We start from the raw sequence: 20,892 nt of genomic DNA, 5'->3' as shown, positions 1-20,892 counted from the left end.
ATACATGGTCTCCATGCAGAAGATTCCACAGCCCATACGGGTTTGTAAATGCTATTGTATTTATTAGCCCACCCAGTGTACTTACTGTAAATGTTGACATCTTAAATAAGTTGATAATCAGCTCTTTATTGTCATTAAATATGTCACATTCAAAGATTGATTAGGTTATACAGACCACAGTCCCAACGGCAATCAAGCATGCACAGCCTTACCTGGAATGCTTTATTTGTTGGTTGCATTCACTTAAAGTGTTACCATTGAAAAATAAGTTTTCTACCAATGCATGCAAATGGTTACTGTAGCTTACCATGTCCAGTCATTGCAGTGTCTTTCAGTGCTTTATCACTCCATTTTAAAACAAAAAAAATTATCCTTATGATCTAGAATATTAGATGCAATATTAGTCCATCGTTTATAACTGTGAAATAGATGTGTGGGAATGTTTGTAAATGCAATAAATTTAGAGATTCTCTCAAGTCAAGGGAGAGATGTTCGGTGGACTTTTTCTATGACTGAGTGATGAAATTGCAGATAACATTTTCATGCAGGAAGGACTAAGTGCATTCCGCTGTGTATAGCAAAAGTGAGGTGTGATTTAGGGTTAGTGAAGCAAGAGTAAGTGTACTTCTATCTCCGAGAAGCCTCTCCCTTTCTTCCCCCATCTTGTATTTCTAGCTTACCATCACCCAAACGACTTCCTCTCCTGTCTGCTTCTATATTAGTCTGCCTTTCCTCTCTGATTGAAACAGCAAGTCTGATGAAAAGGCCATTTTAATATTGTCATCTACAATCTGTGTGGAAAATGGAATGGATTTTAGTAAGTATAGCAGTGAAATGCTCTGATACCACAATCAATGAATGTGTAAACATAATTGAAGTTGAGAGAATATAGACTACTCCTGTTATATTATTGGATTTCCTTGTTGCCTTTGTACGGCACCAATATTATTTTGGATCTTGTATCTCACCACACAGGAAGCTATGTGTTGGGATGGCCTAAGTCCATAGCAAATGTATTATATTGCATTATGGGTTTGTGGGAGGATAGTCCCTTAGGATAAAGACTGGTTTGTCTGTGTGCAATTATCAACGCTGCAGTGGGATGCTTAGAAATACCTCTGTCATGTGCTGATGGCATGTTGTCAGTGTTAGATAACATTATTGACTTAATTTACAGTTTGTTAGTTGTCCAGTGCCGGTTCAGTGATTATCACTGGAATTGGGCCAGGCCTCAAAATGTTCCCAATATGGTTTTGTTTTAATTGGGCATTGCCTACATCTGTCTATCAGCTTGCCCCTTCCCTGTACATATGTACGTATTTCATTATTTAAACCATCTTGAGATTAAGCTTTTCAAACTTGTTTGTTTTACTCACAGGACCATCCATGTGTAGATCACAGGCAGCCGGCCGGTGGCACCTTAATAAGGTGAGGACGGGCCCATATTAATGGCTGGAATGGCATACATGGAATGGTATCGAACATATCAAGTTTATACCATTCTATTAACTCCATTCCAGCCATTACTATGAGCTGTTCTCCACTCAGCAGCCTCCTATGCAGATATTCATTATTTTGTAGTATACTGCACAGCAAAAAGGCTAATTTGTTCAGTATTTATGTCTTAGTCACCAGAGTGTGTATTGGTGTTTGTGTGTGTGGTACTCAGTGGATATACTGTAGGGAATCTAGGCAGAGACATCCATTCGATTAGTTATTTAATTCACAGGAGCTATATTTAAAGAGTACATCAATAAAACACCAAGTTTCCTTTCATACAATATATGTTTAAATAATGAAAGGTATATTCATGTATGCAACTGTTCTCCCTTGTTCTCCTCTCCATGTGTCTGATATCTAGTCATAATATCAGTTATTAGTTAAGATCAGGATGGTGATTGCACATTCAACAAAGCTAAAACACGTCTATGTGAATCTTAATGATAGATTGTTACTTTTGTTCACTCTTTTCATTGACATCCTTACATGTGAAACCTATATGGAGATAAACATGGTCATCATGAATTTGGAATATCTCTTTCCAAAGGAGACCTTGATGGGAGGTGCCCATGCAGATAGTAAATTGAGGTAGTACTCTGACTAAAAAATATACAGTACACTAATATGGTCTGTTAATAAGCATCTCATAGAAATTACTACAACATAACGCAAATGCTCATCTCTGTGCATTGCACATTGGATAAAAAAAGCCAGTCTTTTCCTGCAAAACATGGCTTTCAATTAAATATTTAAATAGTGATTATTAATTGATAGGAATTTCTACAAGCTCTGCTGTGAGAGAGGGAAGTTTTACTGCTGAATTATTGAACTTGTTTTAAAAGCATCTGCACACAATTAGAGGGGATTTTTACTAGAAATATGAAGTCGTGCTTCAGAAATACTGATAGAGGAAATTTAGGAATTTATACAAGTATTCTCTTGTCTGGTTACCAGTCTTTTTAGCTAACATTCCACTCCATGCCACTCCTGTCATTTGCCAAAAACCGGAGTGGCAAGGGGTGGAACGTAATACCTGAACAGAGACTGCAACCAGGCTAGGTATTCTCTTGTAATTATAAAAAATGTGAGTGTTTCTGTGTGTGGTTGCAGTACCTCCCTGATATCTGGTAATGACAGGGCTCTCTTTATTTGCTACTCATACACCAACTTAATCTTTATTAATACTAATTGATGTACTTTTTTTCAAAATCAATATTCAATTTAATGGATTATCAACAACATTTTTAACTACTGGAGTACTATGCCAGATATTCTTTGTGTAAATTCCAAGCACAAGGAGGTGTAGAGAGAGAGTAAGGTGTAGACCAAAAAAAAACTGAGAATCTTAATCGTAATATATATTTTTTAATGCTTTCTATCACATCCTCATTATAACAGTATCAGCCAGAAAACGCAACATAAAAAATCTAAATGTAACAGGGTAATAATATAAGGATGAAATACCAGATATATACATAGATGAACTAGATGGTAATTTTCCATGAAGAAAACTTGTGGGACTTGCTTTAACTCTTTAAAAGTATTTTTGTGGTAGTGGAAGAAGTTTAAAACATTTTAATTAAGCTAATCAGTTAAATATAGTCAAAGCTAAATGTAGTAAAATAATTGGTCTGCTTACTTTGATATACTACTTTATCAACCTTATTACCTTGGATTGTGGGGCAGTTAGAGCACACATTTCATCAGAAATAACTACATCCAGACTAAACTTTTATACACTCTCCTACTTGAATATCACAGTATATGACAACTGTAATAACAGATTACAGAAGATAATGAGGCATTGATGAAGTTTTAAATAAAACATAACTGTATTTTTTCACAACATATTTGGACGACAGCAGGATATTCATTAAATCCTCTCTGGGCTGGAGGAGGATAAATGGGAAGAGGGACCCACCGGCCAGAAAGGGGGAACCCCTTCCTTCAGAGCCCCTCTGCGCCCAGGGGGGGACACAAGTTAACTGAGCATAGCATACATCTGATAATCATTATTTGAAATGCAATTGTAGTTTCGTTTTTTTTACCATGAGCATGTAGACAGTTAAAAATGTATTTCGCTTTCACAACGTATTTTGACTTTTGCTTTTTTACACTAACATGAAGGAAGAACTAATGCGATACCAATGTTTTGGTCAAGATTCATACCTGAGAGATGTCTGAAGTGAAAATGCAGTACACATGGTTGTGTTAGCTGTAGTACGTCTGCAGCACACCTGAATGGAGGCAATGTTGTGGATGAGAAATGAACACTGGATTTTCAGCCTGGTATTCTTTTCTGTGGTAGCAGCTTGTATCAACCGTGCGTACCACCGTGCCCCTCTATCATGAAACAATGTCAAGATGGGCTTGCTTGACCTGGATAGCAGATCCTTGTTGAAGTTGCCACAGACGATGATCGGTTCAGTGCCTTTAAACTATGACAATGGAAGGAGTGTGTGTGCGTACTGGTTTTAATGTGTTTATTACTTCTTACCTGTAGAAAATGATAATTTTGGCACTTCAAACAGACTAAGTAAGCAGGGGTATTAATGCTCAGTGAGATCATATGTTGCTGTGGTAACCAGGGAGCTTTCAATAACAAAGTTACATGACAGTGGGAAGTTAGATGAAAGGAAAATACAACTCAAAAATATATTTTAGTATTTGTTTCATTAGTCCACTGTTGATAGTCTAATTTGTTTTGCATGTCAGCAATCAAGTTTTCAAGATATAAAACTTTCAAAATACAGAAAGTGTCACAGTATGATATAAAACACATGACACTTTATGCATTTTGAAAGTTCTATGTCTTGAAAACTTGATTGCTGATGTGCAAAACACTTTGGGACTGTATCAACAGTGGACTAGAGAAACAGATACAAAAATATACAGTCGTTTTTGAGTGGAATTTTCCTTAATGAAAGCAGTTGATACAATTACTTAAACAGCTTTACCTCATGATTGGTAGAAGCTATTCCCTTTCTGATTTCAGATTTGAAAAACAGAGAATTAGAGGAAGTTTTCATATGCTCTGCTTTTTTGTCTAATTTGTTGGAACCTCGGTTACCGAAACACATGTACGTTTGATTGGTAGAATATAATTATTTCCTAATTTCAGTTTTGAATATCAGAAAAGCAGACTTAGATATTTCATGTGCTATGTTTTTTTCAAATTTGTTGGGAAAGTGGCCTGAGTAGCTGATTGTGTCAAAAGCGACATTGTTTACGCTGAATAGAATACGTCTTTATCAATAAAACGTCACAATAAGGTGCAGAGCGTTCAATTTTCCTGCTGGGGGGCAAGGAGACCCCCGGCTCCGGAATTGTTAAATAAATGTTAACTATTTGGCTGTAATGTCATCACCTCTTGAAGAGCATAGTCAGAACTACACATTTCCGATGATTCCATGCAAAACAATTACGCACATTTTAGCTCTATCATCAGAGTTATACAGCAAGTAACTGCATCCTTTTCATGGTCAGTGTTAGCTGATGTTTAATTTGCAAGCTATCGTACTGATATAAATGTTGTACAGTTGTCTACATAGTGTGTAAGTGGACCTAATGTAGTTTTTTTTCTCCAACCAACATAGTCCTACCTAGCGAAGTTAGCTAACGTTATCCCCTTTTCAACATTGTTTTTAAGAATGTTAAATCACGATTGCTGCTGACACATGATAGGCTACATTGACTGATGGACAACGTCAAATTGGTTAGCTAGCTAATAACACATCACGTCAATATGGCTAGTTAACGAGCTAACTTTCAGGGGATAAACTAGATGGCTATATCCAAATATTGTTTGATTTGCTTGCCATCTATAGGGGTGATGACAGTAGTCCAACTGACAACTTTACCACGACGAGGATTTACCGATCTAAAGCTCGTTCCAAAAGCCTAATTTCTGATGAAGCAAGGCTAAATGACACGTTGTTTCCTTAGCTAGCTAGCCAGCTAGCTACTTGCCAAATGGATAGGCTACCCTCATGTATCTGAACATACATGATCGATTGATGTTTACTGATCATGAAAAACATGCAGTTACTTTCTATATAACTCTGATGATACAGCTTAACGTGGGATAATCGGAAATGTGTAGTTCTGACTATGCTCTTTAAGAGGAGATTATATTAAAACCAAATACTTATAGCATTTACCCCTTGAAAACGGCACGCAGTTGTCAATGGTTTTAGCGGAGTTGAGGGCTCCTTGGCCCCCAGCAGCCAAATCGAATGCTCTGCACCGTATTGTGACGTTTTATTGATAATGACCTATAGACTACTGGTGTCATTATGTCACAATGGGCCCATTTAGAATGTTGAGGAAATCACTTGAAAGTTGATGGAGGAGGATAAGAAAAACAAAAAGCTTAATAGTTTAAACAAGTATAAATGTTATCAAAAAGTTGTATAATAGCACACTATTCCAGGCCTGTCTAAGCGTTTTAAAGTTTCTAGCTTAAACTGTGTAAGAGGTGTAGCGTTCTAAAAATAACTAGAAGTTAGAAATAATTATTGCTGTCGCAAGTCCCATTATGCAAGCCCCATTAATAAAAAGTCAGAAGTATGACAAAGATTTAGAGTGGGACGTTTGCTGTCGCAAGCCCCATTAAAAAGGTTGATTTGGGAGAAAAAGAGAAGAGGAAAGTCAAACCAAGCATTGAGAATAAATCATCTTATATTCATTTTCATTCCGCTCCTGTTCACATTGCAATCATAATTAGCAGAAGTACCTTTTATTATCTTTATTCATTTTGTTAAATGTAGAGTTTAGGGATTGAGCCGAAGGCAACGTCAGTCTGTAGGGAAGAGTGTCGACAGGGGTCATGAGGGAGAGCTGGTTTGTGCTTCACAGTGCACATTCATTCAAAACTCATAAAGGGAATGCCCGGCACATGCACCTGGTTACAGTCGTCAGGCAGCTGGAGGTGGGTGTGATCTGGGGATGGGCAGATAGGGTCATGAAGGTCAAAAAACAGACAGCAATGGTTGTCAGGGTTCACAGCATGGGCTCCCTGCAGAGCACAATCTCCAGCTCGGAGCGGTACAGCTTGCCCCCGTCCGACAGGGCCATGATGCTCTTCTTGTAGCCAGTCAGGTTTTTGGTGTCCACCTCCTGAGAGAAGACAAGACACCCTTATCCATACAGGTGCTTCTATAATGATGCATTAGAATGAGAGATTCAGCATTATGGGGAATTGAGAGTTAAACTCCAAACCTTCAATATTATCTCACCTTTTTGTTCTTTTCATAGAGGTCGCGCAACAGAGCATCGAGCTCCTGCTCATCAATGTAGCCGTTTCCATCCTGGAAGGAAGAGGGGAAACGTATCATTTTATTTTATTTATTTATTTCACCTTTATTTAACCAGGTAGGCTAGTTGAGAACAAGTTCTCATTTACATCTGTGACCTGGCCAAGATAAAGCAAAGCAGTGTGACACAGACAACAACACAGAATTACACATGGAGTAAACAATTAACAAGCCAATAACATAAACAAGTCAATGACACAGTAGAAAAAAGAAAGTCTATATACAGTGTGTGCAAAAGGAATGAGGAGGTATTCAATAAATAGGCCATAGGAGCAAATAATTACAATTTAGCAGACTAACACTGGAGTGATAAATGAGCAGATGATGATGTGCAAGTAGAGATACTGGTGTGCAAAAGAGCAGAAAAGTAAATAAAATAAAAACAGTATGGGGATGAGGTAAGTAGATTGGGTGGGCTATTTACAGATGGACTATGTACAGCTGCAGCGATCGGTTAGCTGCTCAGATAGTTGATGTTTAAAGTTGGTGAGGGAAATAAAAGTATCGAACTTCAGTGATTTTTGCAATTCGTTCCAGTCACTGGCAGCAAAGAACTGGAAGGAAAGGCGGCCGAATGAGGTGTTGGCTTTGGGGATGATCAGTGAGATATACCTGCTGGAACGTGTGCTACGGGTGGGTGTTGTTATCGTGAGATAAGGCCAGAGCAGCCCGTCTGTCCTGAGCTGCCAGAGCCGCCCGTCTGTCCTGAGCTGCCAGACCAGCCCGTCTGTCCTGAGCTACCAGAGCCGCCCGTCAGTCAGGAGCTGCCGGAGCCGCCCGTCAGTCAGGAGCGGCTGGAGCCGCCCGTCAGTCAGGAGCTACCGGAGCCGCCCGTCAGTCAGGAGCTGCCGGAGCCGCCCGTCTGTCCTGAGCTGCCAGACCAGCCCGTCTGTCCTGAGCTACCAGAGCCGCCCGTCAGTCAGGAGCTGCCGGAGCCGCCCGTCAGTCAGGAGTGGCTGGAGCCGCCCGTCAGTCAGGAGCTACCGGAGCCGCCCGTCAGTCAGGAGCTGCCGGAGCCGCCCGTCAGTCAGGAGCTGCAGGAGCCGCCCGTCAGTCAGGAGCTGCCGGAGACGCCCTTCACTCCGTCGCCGCCGGAGCCGCCCTTCACTCCGGCACCGCCGAAGCCGCCCTTCACTACGGCGCTGCCGGAGCCACCCTTCACTCCGGCGCTGCCGGAGCCGCCCTTCACTACGGCGCTGCCGGAGTCGCGCTTCACTACGGTGCTGGGGGAGTCTCCCGCCTGTCCGGCGCTGCCGGAGTCTCCGGTCTATTTGGGGCCCGCTGTTAGGGTTCCCAGTACGAGGTCAGCGCGAGGGTCGCGGCTCCAAAGGCGCCACCTAAGTGGGCCAAGACTATGGTGGAGTGGCTTCCACGTACCGCGCCAGAGCCGCCACCACAGACAGACGCCCACCCAGACCCTCCCCTATAGGTTCAGGTTTTGCGGCCGGAGTCCGCACCTTTGGGGGGGGGGGGGGGGGTACTGTCACGTTCTGACCTTAGTTCTTAGTTCTTTATTTAGTTTTTTATGTCTTTGTGTTAGTTTGGTCAGGGCGTGAGTTGGGGTGGGTAGTCTATGTTGTATTTCTGTGTTTGGCCTGGTATGGTTCTCAATCAGAGGCAGCTGTCAATCGTTGTCTCTGATTGAGAATCATACTTAGGTAGCCTGTTTTCCCCATGTTGGTTGTGGGTGATTATTTTCCGTCAGTGTTTGCTCCATTCGGGACTGTGTCGGTTTCCATTTATTCTCTTATTCTTTTGTTTTCTGTGTTCAGTTATATTTCATTAAAATTATATTATGGACACTTACCACGCTGTGCATTGGTCCGATCCTTCCTACTCCTCCTCAGAAGAGGAGGACGAAAACCGTTACAACGCCCCTTGACATTTCACTCATGAATCCAAGAGCAATAACTTTAAATGCATAAGGAGATATTATGGAGAGGAAGGGCCATGGCACTGAAGATACAGTGGTGTTGTGTTTCTTTGGGAATGCGGGGGAAACAGGCTGTCTTGGTTGCGGGCTGTCAAAAAAGTTTTATTTCTCAAAGCTCTGTGCATTTACATTTTGGCACTGTAGCCATGTTAGTTTTCAGTTGACCTGGTGTGCTTCTTACTATCGCCAGTCTTTTTACCCATAATCCCATAACAGTGACAGCGGCTGCCAGTGATTCAGCTGCAGGGGGAGGTTGAAACAAACACTGAAATAATTATGCACGTAAATGTTTGACGCATATTGTGTATACACTGGCAGTGTTTCATTTCTAATTGAGTGTCTACCCCAGTCCTCTCAGCAAGCCTCTAGTCCAGACATCGGCACGCAAATATTTGTTCAACTTAAATACCTCTATAGCAAACTGTATCCTTTTAGAATATCCAATCACATATCTAAATGTACCTTGTCGTAGAATGTGAAGATAGCACTGAACTGCTCAGAGGTCAGCTTGATATCCTGTAAAACACATTCGGAAATAACAGAGCACCATCATTTTACTGAGTTAAATAGCAAATGAATGATTGTGTTAGGAAATATCTAATTATCATGTTGCTGGTATGTTTATTAGCCAAAATTACTGTGAAAACTACATTTGTTTGAAGGGATTATCAGTTCCTCTTGCACACTCCTCACCTGGAATTTCAGTAAGAAATTTTCCTGAACTGGGAGAAGCCTTAAAAGAGAAGAACAGAGAAGAATTTCCATGAAAAAACTTGTTAGGAGTGTTGGATGCTGAAGGCACACATTAAATATAAAAATGTCTTCTTAGTTGCTGACAGTCACCTCGCCATTTCAGACAGGCCCAGCTTCCCATCTCCGTTTAGATCAAACATCTTGAGCTGCAGAGAGAGAGAGAGAGAGAGAGAGAGAGAGAGAGAGAGAGAGAGAGAGAGAGAGAGAGAGAGACATTAAAGCAATGGGCCTTCCGCAGTTGTGACGGCAAGTTTGGCTCTTCACACATTATTATTTTGATTTACCTCTGTTGGCAGTCTGTTGTACACACAAGTTGCTAGTCAACTCTAAGATTGGTAAAGATTGGTTCTCTCCCCAGAGTAATTCAGGTCAAGCTTTAGGCCTTGAGGTTGAAACAGGTGTTTGCACATCTGCTGTAGGAACACACAACCCATAGGACATTGTGAGTCCCACTCCCAACCACTCAACCACATAGCAACCACCAGCATGACGGGACAAGAGTTACATACAGTACACTCTTAGAAAAAAGGGTTTCAAAAGGGTTCTTCGGCTGTCCCCATAGGTGAGCCCTTTTTGTTTCCAGGCAGAACTCTTTTTGGTTCCACGTAGAACCCCTTTGGGTTGCATGTAGAACCTGTGGTTGCATGTGGTGCAGGATGTTGGTTACTTCTCATATAAGTCTGTGAGGAAGGGTTTGGGTACAATACAGGAAGGGATTAATTTAGACTGAAAAGACTCACTATTGTCTGTGTGTACTCTTGAAGCTTCTGGTCATCGTAGTGTCTGTTGGCTTTCTTCAGCAGGTCTGAGAGGAATCCCTGTGGAGTGGAGAAATATGAATGAACTATAATTGACTAATAGGTCAAAAACAATCCTATGACCTTAGCGAGCCGGGCTTGTCTATACTTTAGCCCAGAGGCCCCAGTTATTGGTTTCCGTCAGTTATATAAGTATTGGCTTACATAGAGTTGGAGGTATCACATACTTTCTCAGATCCTTTATTGACAGAAAGGGTAATGCTATCTATCACTACCAGCTTGTTTTACAGTAAGACCCTGCTGATAAGACAGCAGAAAATATTTTAGAAATGAATTACAGTTTCAGACAATAGCATAATGGGTGGTATTACAAGTCATGATTTGTATAGTGTCCTCGTCTGACAGCCACTGAGAAGAGAGGAATTTGCATTGTCCCCATTTGCCTCACTGCATCAACTATACCTGCAAGCATTTGGGTGTTGGTTTCTAAAGCTTAATTTACATTGTATAGCATAATGATGCATCTATCTCCTTGTTTTCTTATAGCTGGATCGAATGACAAGGAGAGATAACTATTGACTTTGGTTGGAACTCTACCATAGTTTGTAAAAGGACATACTGTAAATGTCTCTTATGGATGGGTAGTCATTTCCTGCAGTCAAATGACTCATGGGTGGAATGTTATTCATATTCTTCATAATTTCATAATTAATAGAACAGCTGAAAATCTGTTTTTTCTATGTCAAATGGTTTTGTCTTCTGTGATGTATATGAAGTGTAATATTGGGTTGCAAACTCAAAATGTAACACATTTCAACTGTATCTGACATGGTACTTGTGTCTTCTTTTTCTAAGCCCCTTTGGTTTCAAATTCGATTTGTTTAAGACTACCAAGAAACACTCTGTGTAACCCTGATTTAGCCCACTGCAGTGAAACGTTAACAAGTGAGAAACCATACCTTCAGTTCATTAGCTTCAATGTACCCACTGCGATCTGTATCGTATCGTCGCCATGCCTATATATGCAAATACAAAGTCACACTCATTAGAAAGAAAAAAAATAGACATAGCAAATCACTTTCTCCCACAGTAGTACCAGTCACTTTTTAAATGAGCCACCTCATTCCTCCACTCACAATCAAGCACACTCTAATGTTCTGTGACACCAAAGCAATCGAACTGGATTGTATTAATAGGATTGCATGGGACATGCATTAATTACTCTCTGGCGGGACAGAACATTTTTAAAAGAAGAGGAAGAGCACAAAAAAATCATATCCAATTTCTGTGGCTGGTAATTGTTAGCTTTTTCTTCCTGTAATCACACTATGATTCTCGTGATACTTTCCAGATTTTCAATTCCATTCTCCTACACATTGTGAGAGGGCAAGGAGAGAGAAATGCATTTTAATTAACATTTTAATCTAGCAGCTGTCCCTGATTCCAGAAAGTGCTCTTATCAAAGATAGATGCCCTCCCTCTCCAGGTCTATGGAGAATTACAGCAGCACATCTATAATATATGACTCTGAAAATAGAAGTTTGTACTTCCTCAATCTATCCTTTTAAAAGCCTTCCCTACCACACCTGGTGATTAAAAAATATTCATTTTCTCTTTCTCATTTCAATTTTTCTGCCTTTGACATAATGGGTGTCCATTGGGTGACTGGGTGGTCCCTCCTGTTACTACTGATAATCAAACTCTCCCCATTCACACTATGAGGACTAATCTGACAGAGCTGTCATGTGTCTCTGAAATAGTCTGCTCCATGAGTGAGTGATTGTGGCTTTCCACTTGGCAGAGGACACATACAGTATGACAGAGAAAAATCATATTTGAGTATGATTTGTTTTAGCAATGTAATGGCAGTGCAATTCAGTAATATGATTTATGTATGATTTGGGCAAGGCCAGGAATCCTACATTTGGATTGTTATTGGCTTTAATTGCTGTGTCTAATTGTTGTTTTTCATTCTGCCTTATTACAGTAGCTCTATATTTCCAATCACAACAACACACATAAACAGCCTGTACCCGTCTTCAAATTCTTAATACTCAAACCATCTATTTTCACCACTTACTGCCATGAATTCAGAACTAGATCCCACAAACTCTCTGAAGCAAAGCAGGAAGTTTTCCTCTGTGGGCAAAATCTGAGCTAGCTGGAGAAAGAAAGAAAGATTAATGAGGGGGAAAAATTTGAAAACTTTTGTTTCTCTGTGTTTGATAGTGTGAAAAATACTGTGTTAGATGATAGAATCTTATCTCTTAGACAAAGATTACTTGAATAAAGCATCGAGTCACCAACAGTTTCAGAACACATCTACCGTAATAATGTCTGATTGTTTCTGCATTGATATGCAAACTGTCTGAGATCATTAGGAATAATCCTCACTGGTTTATTCAAATCCTCAATGACCTGAAATAGGAAATGGAAAAATGTCAGCTCACCTCAGACATCTCAATTCTCCCATCTGCATTCTTGTCAAACTTTTGCATGAACTCCTTCATCTTCTCTTTGAAAGTGGAGTTTGATGGGTCCTGTAAAACATGCACAAATACATCCACATACAGTTTGTCATGACATAAACATCAGTAAAGATCAGTTGTTTTTTAATGCAAACCGTCCTCTCATGTTATAGGGCTGTGGTCACTCACATTGTTGTGACAGAGCTAGTTTTAGATGTTAGTGGTTGTTACACTGGGCAGACAGAGATTGTCTCTCTTAAACAGACAACCCTCCCCTCCCCAGCTAAAGGGCTTGTCATGTTCTAGTCACAGACTTTATGCAGCTCCATGGAGTTTATGTAACATGATTACTGATGCTCTCTGATTCCTTTGTTGTACACACACGAGATGCGGTGACAGAAACATTATTGTGCTGACTCCTCCCAAGAAAAATTATATTTTCTATCTGTGGGAGAACTCTCTGGAGAACTTTATTTTGATGTTGCTTGAATAATTAATTAGCACTTGGTTGGACAAATCAGTCACATTTTAATTACTGCTAGTGGTCCAAACTCAGTCCTCGGGACCTAAAGGGGTGCACGTTTTGGTTTTTCCCCTAGCACTACACAGCTGATTCAAATAATCAACTAATCATTAAGCTTTGATCATTTGTTGTGCTAGGACAAAAACAAAAACATGCACCCCTTAGGGTCCGGATGAGCGAGTTTGGGAAACTCTCTCCTAGACGGACTGGACAGCTTACAGGCATGAGTTCATATCTCTAGGGCTTGTTACGGAACTCAACTAACCACCTACCAGAATAGGCCACAACCTTGATTAGTGAGGAGATGCCAACATGTGATTGTTGGATTTAAAGAACAATCAAAACACTACCCTCACTGTTGTCAGTAAAAGTTTTTGGTAGAATTCCTTTGTGCCATTGCTTGTTATCCTGGTACGGGAAACTCACATGACACCAATAACTATGTCAAATATGTTTTTGCAAGAGGTTGTGGTCCTTTGGTTTCACCTGATAAAACTCCAAACACAGTTAACTTTCTGTTATAATTAAAGACCAGAGCCATGTCACGTTCCTTCACTCAATTCAATCAAACCAGCATTACAGTATATCTGCTGTAGCATACTGTATAATAGCCCTAGAGAAATTATGTAAAAAAATAGTTTTGGATTAAGTACTGTAAAAAATCCACATAGACCCATCAGAGACAGAATAGGCCTCAGACATACCATAATGGCAGTAGTTATGTAAACAGAAATACTGTATGAACATTGCATTGAGATGTTTGATTGAAATGAGCCTTTAGTCAAGGTCCAGGGATCATTCCCTTACCACTCCGGCCCCTTTCCTTGAAATCTCCAACTCCCTGAAGAAGTTCTCCAGTTCCTTGCCCTCGATATAGCCATTGCCTGCAACAGAAAAAAACTGTGATTTGACCAATCATCCCAAGATTGTATCTAACATATAGGTAGACTGTGAAGCATCAAATATCCCCATGTTATATACAGTATAGGACCACTGAGAAATGTGCATAAATGTGAGAAGTGAGATTGTACATACTCTTACATTTTATAGCAAACTGGGCCAATACTTCCCTGTTTTACAGCAATTTTTTTATCTTGCTTACTGGCTGATTGGATGGCTGGCTCAATGACTGACATTATAACTAGCTAATTTGTTGTCCAGGTGGTTAGCATGCTGCGAAGTTGGCTCTGGCTGACGTAATTGGCGAGATAGCTTGCACCCAAACCATGGAAATTGCTTAATTAAATCCCTTGAATGGGTCTCCCAGTCTTGAAATGCACCACTACTCACTCTCTCTCCCTCTCTCTCTCTCTCTCTCTCTCTCTCTCTCCGTCTCTCTCTCTCCGTCTCTCTCTCTCTCCGTCTCTCTCTCTCTCTCTCTCTCTCTCTCCGTCTCTCTCTCTCCGTCTCTCTCTCTCTCTCTCTCCGTCTCTCTCTCTCTCCGTCTCTCTCTCTCCGTCTCGCTCCGTCTCTCTCTCTCTCTCTCTCTCTCTCTCTCTCTCTCTCTCTCCGTCTCTCTCTCTCCGTCTCTCTCTCTCTCCGTCTCTCTCTCTCTCTCTCTCCGTCTCTCTCTCTCTCCGTCTCTCTCTCTCTCCCTCTCTCTCTCTCTCTCTCTCTCTCCGTCTCTCTCTCTCCGTCTCTCTCTCTCTCCGTCTCTCTCTCTCTCTCTCCGTCTCTCTCTCTCTCCGTCTCTCTCTCTCCGTCTCGCTCCGTCTCTCTCTCTCTCTCTCTCTCTCTCTCTCTCTCTCTCTCTCTCTCTCTCTCTCCGTCTCTCTCCGTCTCTCTCGCTCTCTCTCTCTCTCTCTCTCTCTCTGTGCCTCTAATTGCGTCTTCCAAAGTCTTTTAAGTCCAGTTATTTGAAAAGACAATGGGGAAATCTCTGCCTGGCATGAAAGTGTAAGAAATCAATACAGTAATCTCAACTTCAAATAAATGAGGATTTCCCATCTGTGCCTAGTTGCACCCTTGCCAGGACTATTTGGATGTCTATAAATAATGGTTAAGGAAATTATAGCTTTAAAAAAGGCAACACTAGTGAGATGGTTATTATAGTGGCTTTTGACAAAAACCAACTATGCATTTCTTATCAGTGTCACGATTGAAATGTCTTACAAATGCCTGTGTATTAATTTGCCTGTGGATTCTAGTGACATTTGCAAGTGGCTGAGTAGCGACGTCTCTGGGGAAGCAGCCAGTATGATATTTACCAGAAGAACAAGTATATGTCATTATGAACAAAGAACATTTGCATTTTGTGACAGCCCTGAATTTGTCTGAACCTTCTCAGTGCTTCTCCTCCCGATGGGATTACACAGAAAACATGATTTACTCCATATAGTGCGGATTTAATCCTACCAATATCATCATGAATATGAACTTTGTATAGCTATGTGTTAGTAAATCACTTAAGCACCAACAAGCTGGAGTTGAGCATGTACAGCTGAAGTCGGAAGTTTACATACACCTTAGCCACCTACATTTAATCTCAGTTTTTCACAATTCCTGACATTTAATCCTAGTGAAAAGTCCCTGTCTTAGGTCAGTTAGGATCACCACTTTATTATCAAAATGTGAAATGTCAGAATAATAGTAGAGAGAATGATTTATTTCAGCTTTTATTTCTTTCATCACATTCCCAGTGGGTCAGACGTTTACATACACTCAATTAGTATTGGGTAGCATTGCCTTTAAATTGTTTAACTTGGGTCAAACATTTCGGGTAGCCTTCCACAAGCTTCCCACAATAATTTGGGTGAATTTTGGCCCATTCCTCCTGACAGAGCTGGTGTAACTGAGTCAGGGTTGTAGGCCTCCTTGCTCACACATGCTTTTTCAGTTCTGCCCACAAATGTTCTATAGGATTGAGGTCAGGGCTTTGTAATGGCCACTCCAATACCTTGACTCTATTCTCCTTACGCCCTTTTGCCACACATTTGGAAGTATGCTTGGGGTCATTGTCCATTTGGAAGACCCATTTGCGACCAAGCTTTAACTTCCTGACTGATGTCTTGAGATGTTGCTTCAATATATCCACATAATATTCCACCCTCATGATGCCATCTATTTTGTGAAGTCCACCAGTCCCTCCTGCAGCGAAGCACCCCCACAACATGATGTTGCCACCCCTGTGCTTCACGTTTGGGATGGTGTTCTTCGGCTTGCAAGCGTCCCCCTTTTTCCTCCAAACATAACGATGGTCATTATGACCAAACAGTTCTATTTTTGTTTCATCAGACCACAGGACATTTCTCCAAAAAGTACAATCTTTGTCCCCATGTGCAGTTGCAAACCGTCTGGCTTTTTTATGGCGGTTTTGGACCAGTGGCTCCTTCCTTGCTGAGCGGCCTTTCAGGTTATGTCGATGTAGGACTTGTTTTACTGTGGATATAGATACTTTTGTACCTGTTTCCTCCAGAATCTTCACAAGGTCCTTTGCTGTTGTTCTGGGATTGATTTACACTTCTCGCAGCAAAGTATGTTCATCTCTGGGACACAGAACACGTCTCCTTCCTGAGCAGTATGATGACTGCGTGGTCCCATGGTGTTTATATTGCGTACTATTGTTTGTACAGATGAACGTGGTACCTTCAGGCATTTGGAAATTGCTCCCAAGGATGAACCAGACTTGTGGAGGTCTAAAAAACAAATCTGAGGTATTGGCTGATTTCTTTTGATTTTCCCAGGATGTCAAGCAAAGAGGCATTGAGTTTGAAGGTAGGCCTTGAAATACATCCACAGGTACACCTCGAATTGACTAAAATGATGTCAATTAGCCTATCAGAAGCTTCTAAAACCATGACATAATTTTCTGGAATTTTGCAAGCTGTTTAAAGGCACAGTCAACTTACTGTATGTAAACTCCTGACTCACTGAAATTGTGATACAGTGAATTATAAGTGAAATAATCTGTCTGTAAACAATTGTTGGAAAAATGACTTGTGTCATGCACTGTCACGCACTTTCATTAAAGATGTTTAAAGGTAACCACGCTGCATTTTGGTCCTCCTTTCTTTCACCAGAAGAAAACCATAACATGCACCAAGTAGATGTCCTAACCGACTTGCCAAAACTATAGTTTGTTAACAAGACATTTGTGGAGTGGTTGAAAAACGAGTTTTAATGACTTCGACCTAAGTGTATGTAAACCTCCGACTTCAACAGTATATTGCAGAGAATGCTGTGTATGATAATGTGACATATACAGTACACTAGCCCAGAGTATGTAATGCAATGTCCCATGATCTTTCAATTATCTACTCATTTACTTTTGGGGTCTATTTCATTGGAGAATTTCCATCCACAATGAATGAATCTTGAATGTTTGTCTAAACAATTGTGGCAATAGAATGTGGCCAACTGTATTGGTTTAGGTCCCACTTTGTGGCCACAGACATGTCCAACATTACCTGATATTAGCTTCCTATTTATTCTTAAAAGTCAAGGTATCCCTCAGAATGTAACAACTTAATCGTAGCATTCTACTGTTATGCAATCAGAATGCATTATAAGACTTAGTTTGACCCATATGTCTTATCCTCTCATTATGATCTTATCCTATCAGCCATTTTGAGTCTTTTTTTTTTGCATATAGAATGATATGCTATTAGTTTACAATTACTAGGCTAATATCATTAACACATGCTGAGAAACATTGGCAATCATTATGGTGTTATGTGTTTCACGTGCCAGTACATTTGATGAACTGTTCAAAAATACTATCTGATTACCTAATCCCCACAAGACTGGTGGATTCTGATTTCGAAGCCATGCAGAATCTACAAAAGAGTACATTATAACGGGACTACACTATCATGTCAAGTCTTACATTTATAACAGCATCACAATACACATCTGAAATGTCAATATCAGACACACATTCGTTAGGTATATACAGTAACTCTGTGTGTTCTCCATAGGAAAAATATTAATTTAACATTTTTGTGCGCTTTATAATTTCAGCACCATGGACAACGGCGAAATCGGTATCCCAAATTATCTGGACTAGCCCGTTAGGCATATTTGCACCAGAGCAGAAAAGCACCCCGTAGGCCTACTCTATCCGTATGTCATGTTGTCTTTGCAGCAAATGCTCAAGCCAGAGAGACAGTGCAGTATATGCCCTATAGGGTGGAACCACAGCACCAATCCCTGTTTGCGCTCAGAGAACATAAACACCCAGAGGGAACGTATAGTGATCCAAGAGACTTGGGGATTGAGGATTCTCATTCCGCTTCAACAACTGGTCGTGACGGAATGTGCAGTTAACACTATTAATGGGGGAGGATGCCCAGATGATGCGAATGGTAATGAGTGTGGAGGGGCGTGGGCTCGTACGCTTGAAATGAGCTGAGAACTCATTTTATACCATATAATACTGGAATTATACAGTAACCTGTCTCCGTTTTAGTTGGGATTTAATCTGTATCGTGAATTACACTAATTTAATACTATTGAATCAAACTTTTTTTATGCCGAAAATGTACGTATACAGTAGGAATTTGATTGACCAACTTCCTCCTCTTTTCAAACATTTAGTTATATTTTAGACGCAACTTTCTAAAGCAGGATTCCAACCATCAATGACCATCAATGATGATGCCTATGGAATCTGTCCTGGGTCCTGACACCATCATCCATTTTTTTATTTTGTTTAATCCTTTATAAAACAATACAGTTGGATAATATGGCTAGTTTATTTAAGTATTCAGTTAGGTTGTAAATGATTAGGCTAAGGCCTATACAAAAGTGTAACTTATTGTGTGGTTAGGCTACATACGTTTTAAATGGACGACGGACCGTGGCACACGCCCATCCATCCTTTAGCGCACCGTGCACTGAGGTATGGACTAGCCGTCAGATGCGTATTGATCGACCAAACAGACTGATGTACATTGTAATACTGATGTACTACATTTATCTGATTGGATTATTGTAATAACAGAATAAAAGCCATGCATCCATACAATCAACCTTTTTAAATTAAACATTTCCACGAGCAATTCATACACAGTAACCTATTCTAACCTTTCTAATGATAGAATATAGTGGCCACAATTAATTACCTTTATTTATAAATAATACATTTTAACAATCTCAACAGTAAAACCAGGAGTTTTCTAGCTGCTTTCCTAACTGTCAAGCACTTATTTTCTTTTCCACACAAAACGAAAAAAAAAATCGACATTCAAAACATCCAGCGGATTAGACCGTACGATATTTCATCTGGGACAAAAGTTATGATATACAACACTTTTTAGACAACGCTATCCCAATATCCAAGCTGCATCTTAAAAAAAAACGAAAAGCCTATGATATTTCTTATTGTAAACCAATATATGTGATGGACTATTTATATCCTATGTAACCTACTCTATTCGACATGTAAGCTTACATTTATATCTGCATTTGAAACAATACCTAGTTTTTTTTTTAAATGCTGCGGAAAATTCAAAGTAACATTTTGGACAACTTTGCTCTCCGGTACTGACCATCGGTATCGAAATGGTTCCAGATGTCGATGAACTGGGTGGCGCTCAATTCCGCCAGATGAAGGTGTGGAGGCTGCTGTAGTTTGTTTGCCATCTTCCCAACAACTTTTCCTCCTGTGAGCTAGAATATCCCGTGCAAACTTTTTCTCTGTAGGTCCACAATCCACACTGTAACAACCCTGCGCGCTGCCGGAGCTTTTAAACCAAAGTAGAGACTGCAGTTCCCATATAGCCATGCAGGTGGCGCAGTGACACCAAGATCAACGCCCCCACACATCCATTCGTCTGTGTTCGGCTGCTTCTGCGAGGTATCATGCGGAGAGGGATATTTAATTAATAGTCCGAATGCATCCAAAGAACTTCAATGGACTGAACCTTCTGTTGCTGTTCGGGTTTTGAACTCTGCCACCTCGAACCAGATTTCTAGGCTATTTGGTTTAAATTATGTAAATCACAGTGAGAGTCTGTGCAGGAATTGTATTGCTCCATGTGCAGAAAGTGCATCAAATTCCCTCAATGTATAATTTCCTTATTTTATTTTCATTGTCAATGTGCATGCATGTCGAAGATGGATTGGCATTGAAAATGGTATTAATCCTTACTGTGTGTTTAATTGTTTTCAATAGACTTCATGGACACATCTGTGTTTACAATCACAGTAGGAGAATCTGGTAGCAAGGAATTTCCAAAAGGCTTGGGTATTATCCTCAGTCAGGAGAACCAGAGCCCAGGGAGGAGCCATGTCTGTGCAGTAGGACTGAGGAGCATAGTAGTAATTATGGTAGTCTTACTTCTGCTGTACAGCCACTGCACTGCATGAAGCTGTTGCATGCACAACTCACTCAGCTTTAATGCCAATTACTAGGGCTTCGGTGATAGGATTCAGATGAATTAGAAATCCACACTGTAATCATATTTCATATGGCCCTGGAGGATTCAGTGATAAGGCTGAAATTCTTTGAGGACCAGAGCGTCCAACAAACATATTCCTTTACAATTATGAAACCGCATTTACCATGCAAATCTTAACACACTTGTTATGAGTGCTCATGTCAAGGGTAATGGTAGATCTGGTTTAGGCGACAGCTAGTCAGTCTTCCTGGGGTCCGACACATTAAAAAAATACATTACAGACAAAAATACTTTACAATTTA

The 20,892-nt window shown here is 40.5% G+C and overlaps 1 protein-coding gene across 1 annotated transcript; it reads right to left on the bottom strand.

The window, feature by feature from the left end:
- Positions 1 to 6,162: 6,162 nt before the first annotated feature.
- Positions 6,163 to 19,922, bottom strand: LOC110520547 (calretinin). Its single transcript, XM_021597940.3, has 11 exons — positions 19,739 to 19,922; positions 14,058 to 14,134; positions 12,710 to 12,799; positions 12,340 to 12,420; positions 11,219 to 11,275; positions 10,242 to 10,319; positions 9,592 to 9,647; positions 9,442 to 9,481; positions 9,211 to 9,264; positions 6,738 to 6,809; positions 6,163 to 6,618 (listed from the first exon to the last, which is right to left on the bottom strand). The coding sequence occupies exons 1-11, from the start codon at positions 19,830 to 19,832 to the stop codon at positions 6,502 to 6,504; spliced, it is 816 nt and encodes a 271-aa protein (XP_021453615.1). The 5' UTR covers positions 19,833 to 19,922; the 3' UTR covers positions 6,163 to 6,501.
- Positions 19,923 to 20,892: the final 970 nt, after the last annotated feature.

The sequence above is a fragment of the Oncorhynchus mykiss genome, chromosome 1 (genome assembly GCF_057628025.1).
Source record: "Oncorhynchus mykiss isolate SJ-2025 chromosome 1, ASM5762802v1, whole genome shotgun sequence".
Classification (NCBI taxonomy): domain Eukaryota; kingdom Metazoa; phylum Chordata; class Actinopteri; order Salmoniformes; family Salmonidae; genus Oncorhynchus; species Oncorhynchus mykiss.
Note: the sequence above shows the minus strand (reverse complement) of the source record. Positions and strands in the feature narration are given on the sequence as shown.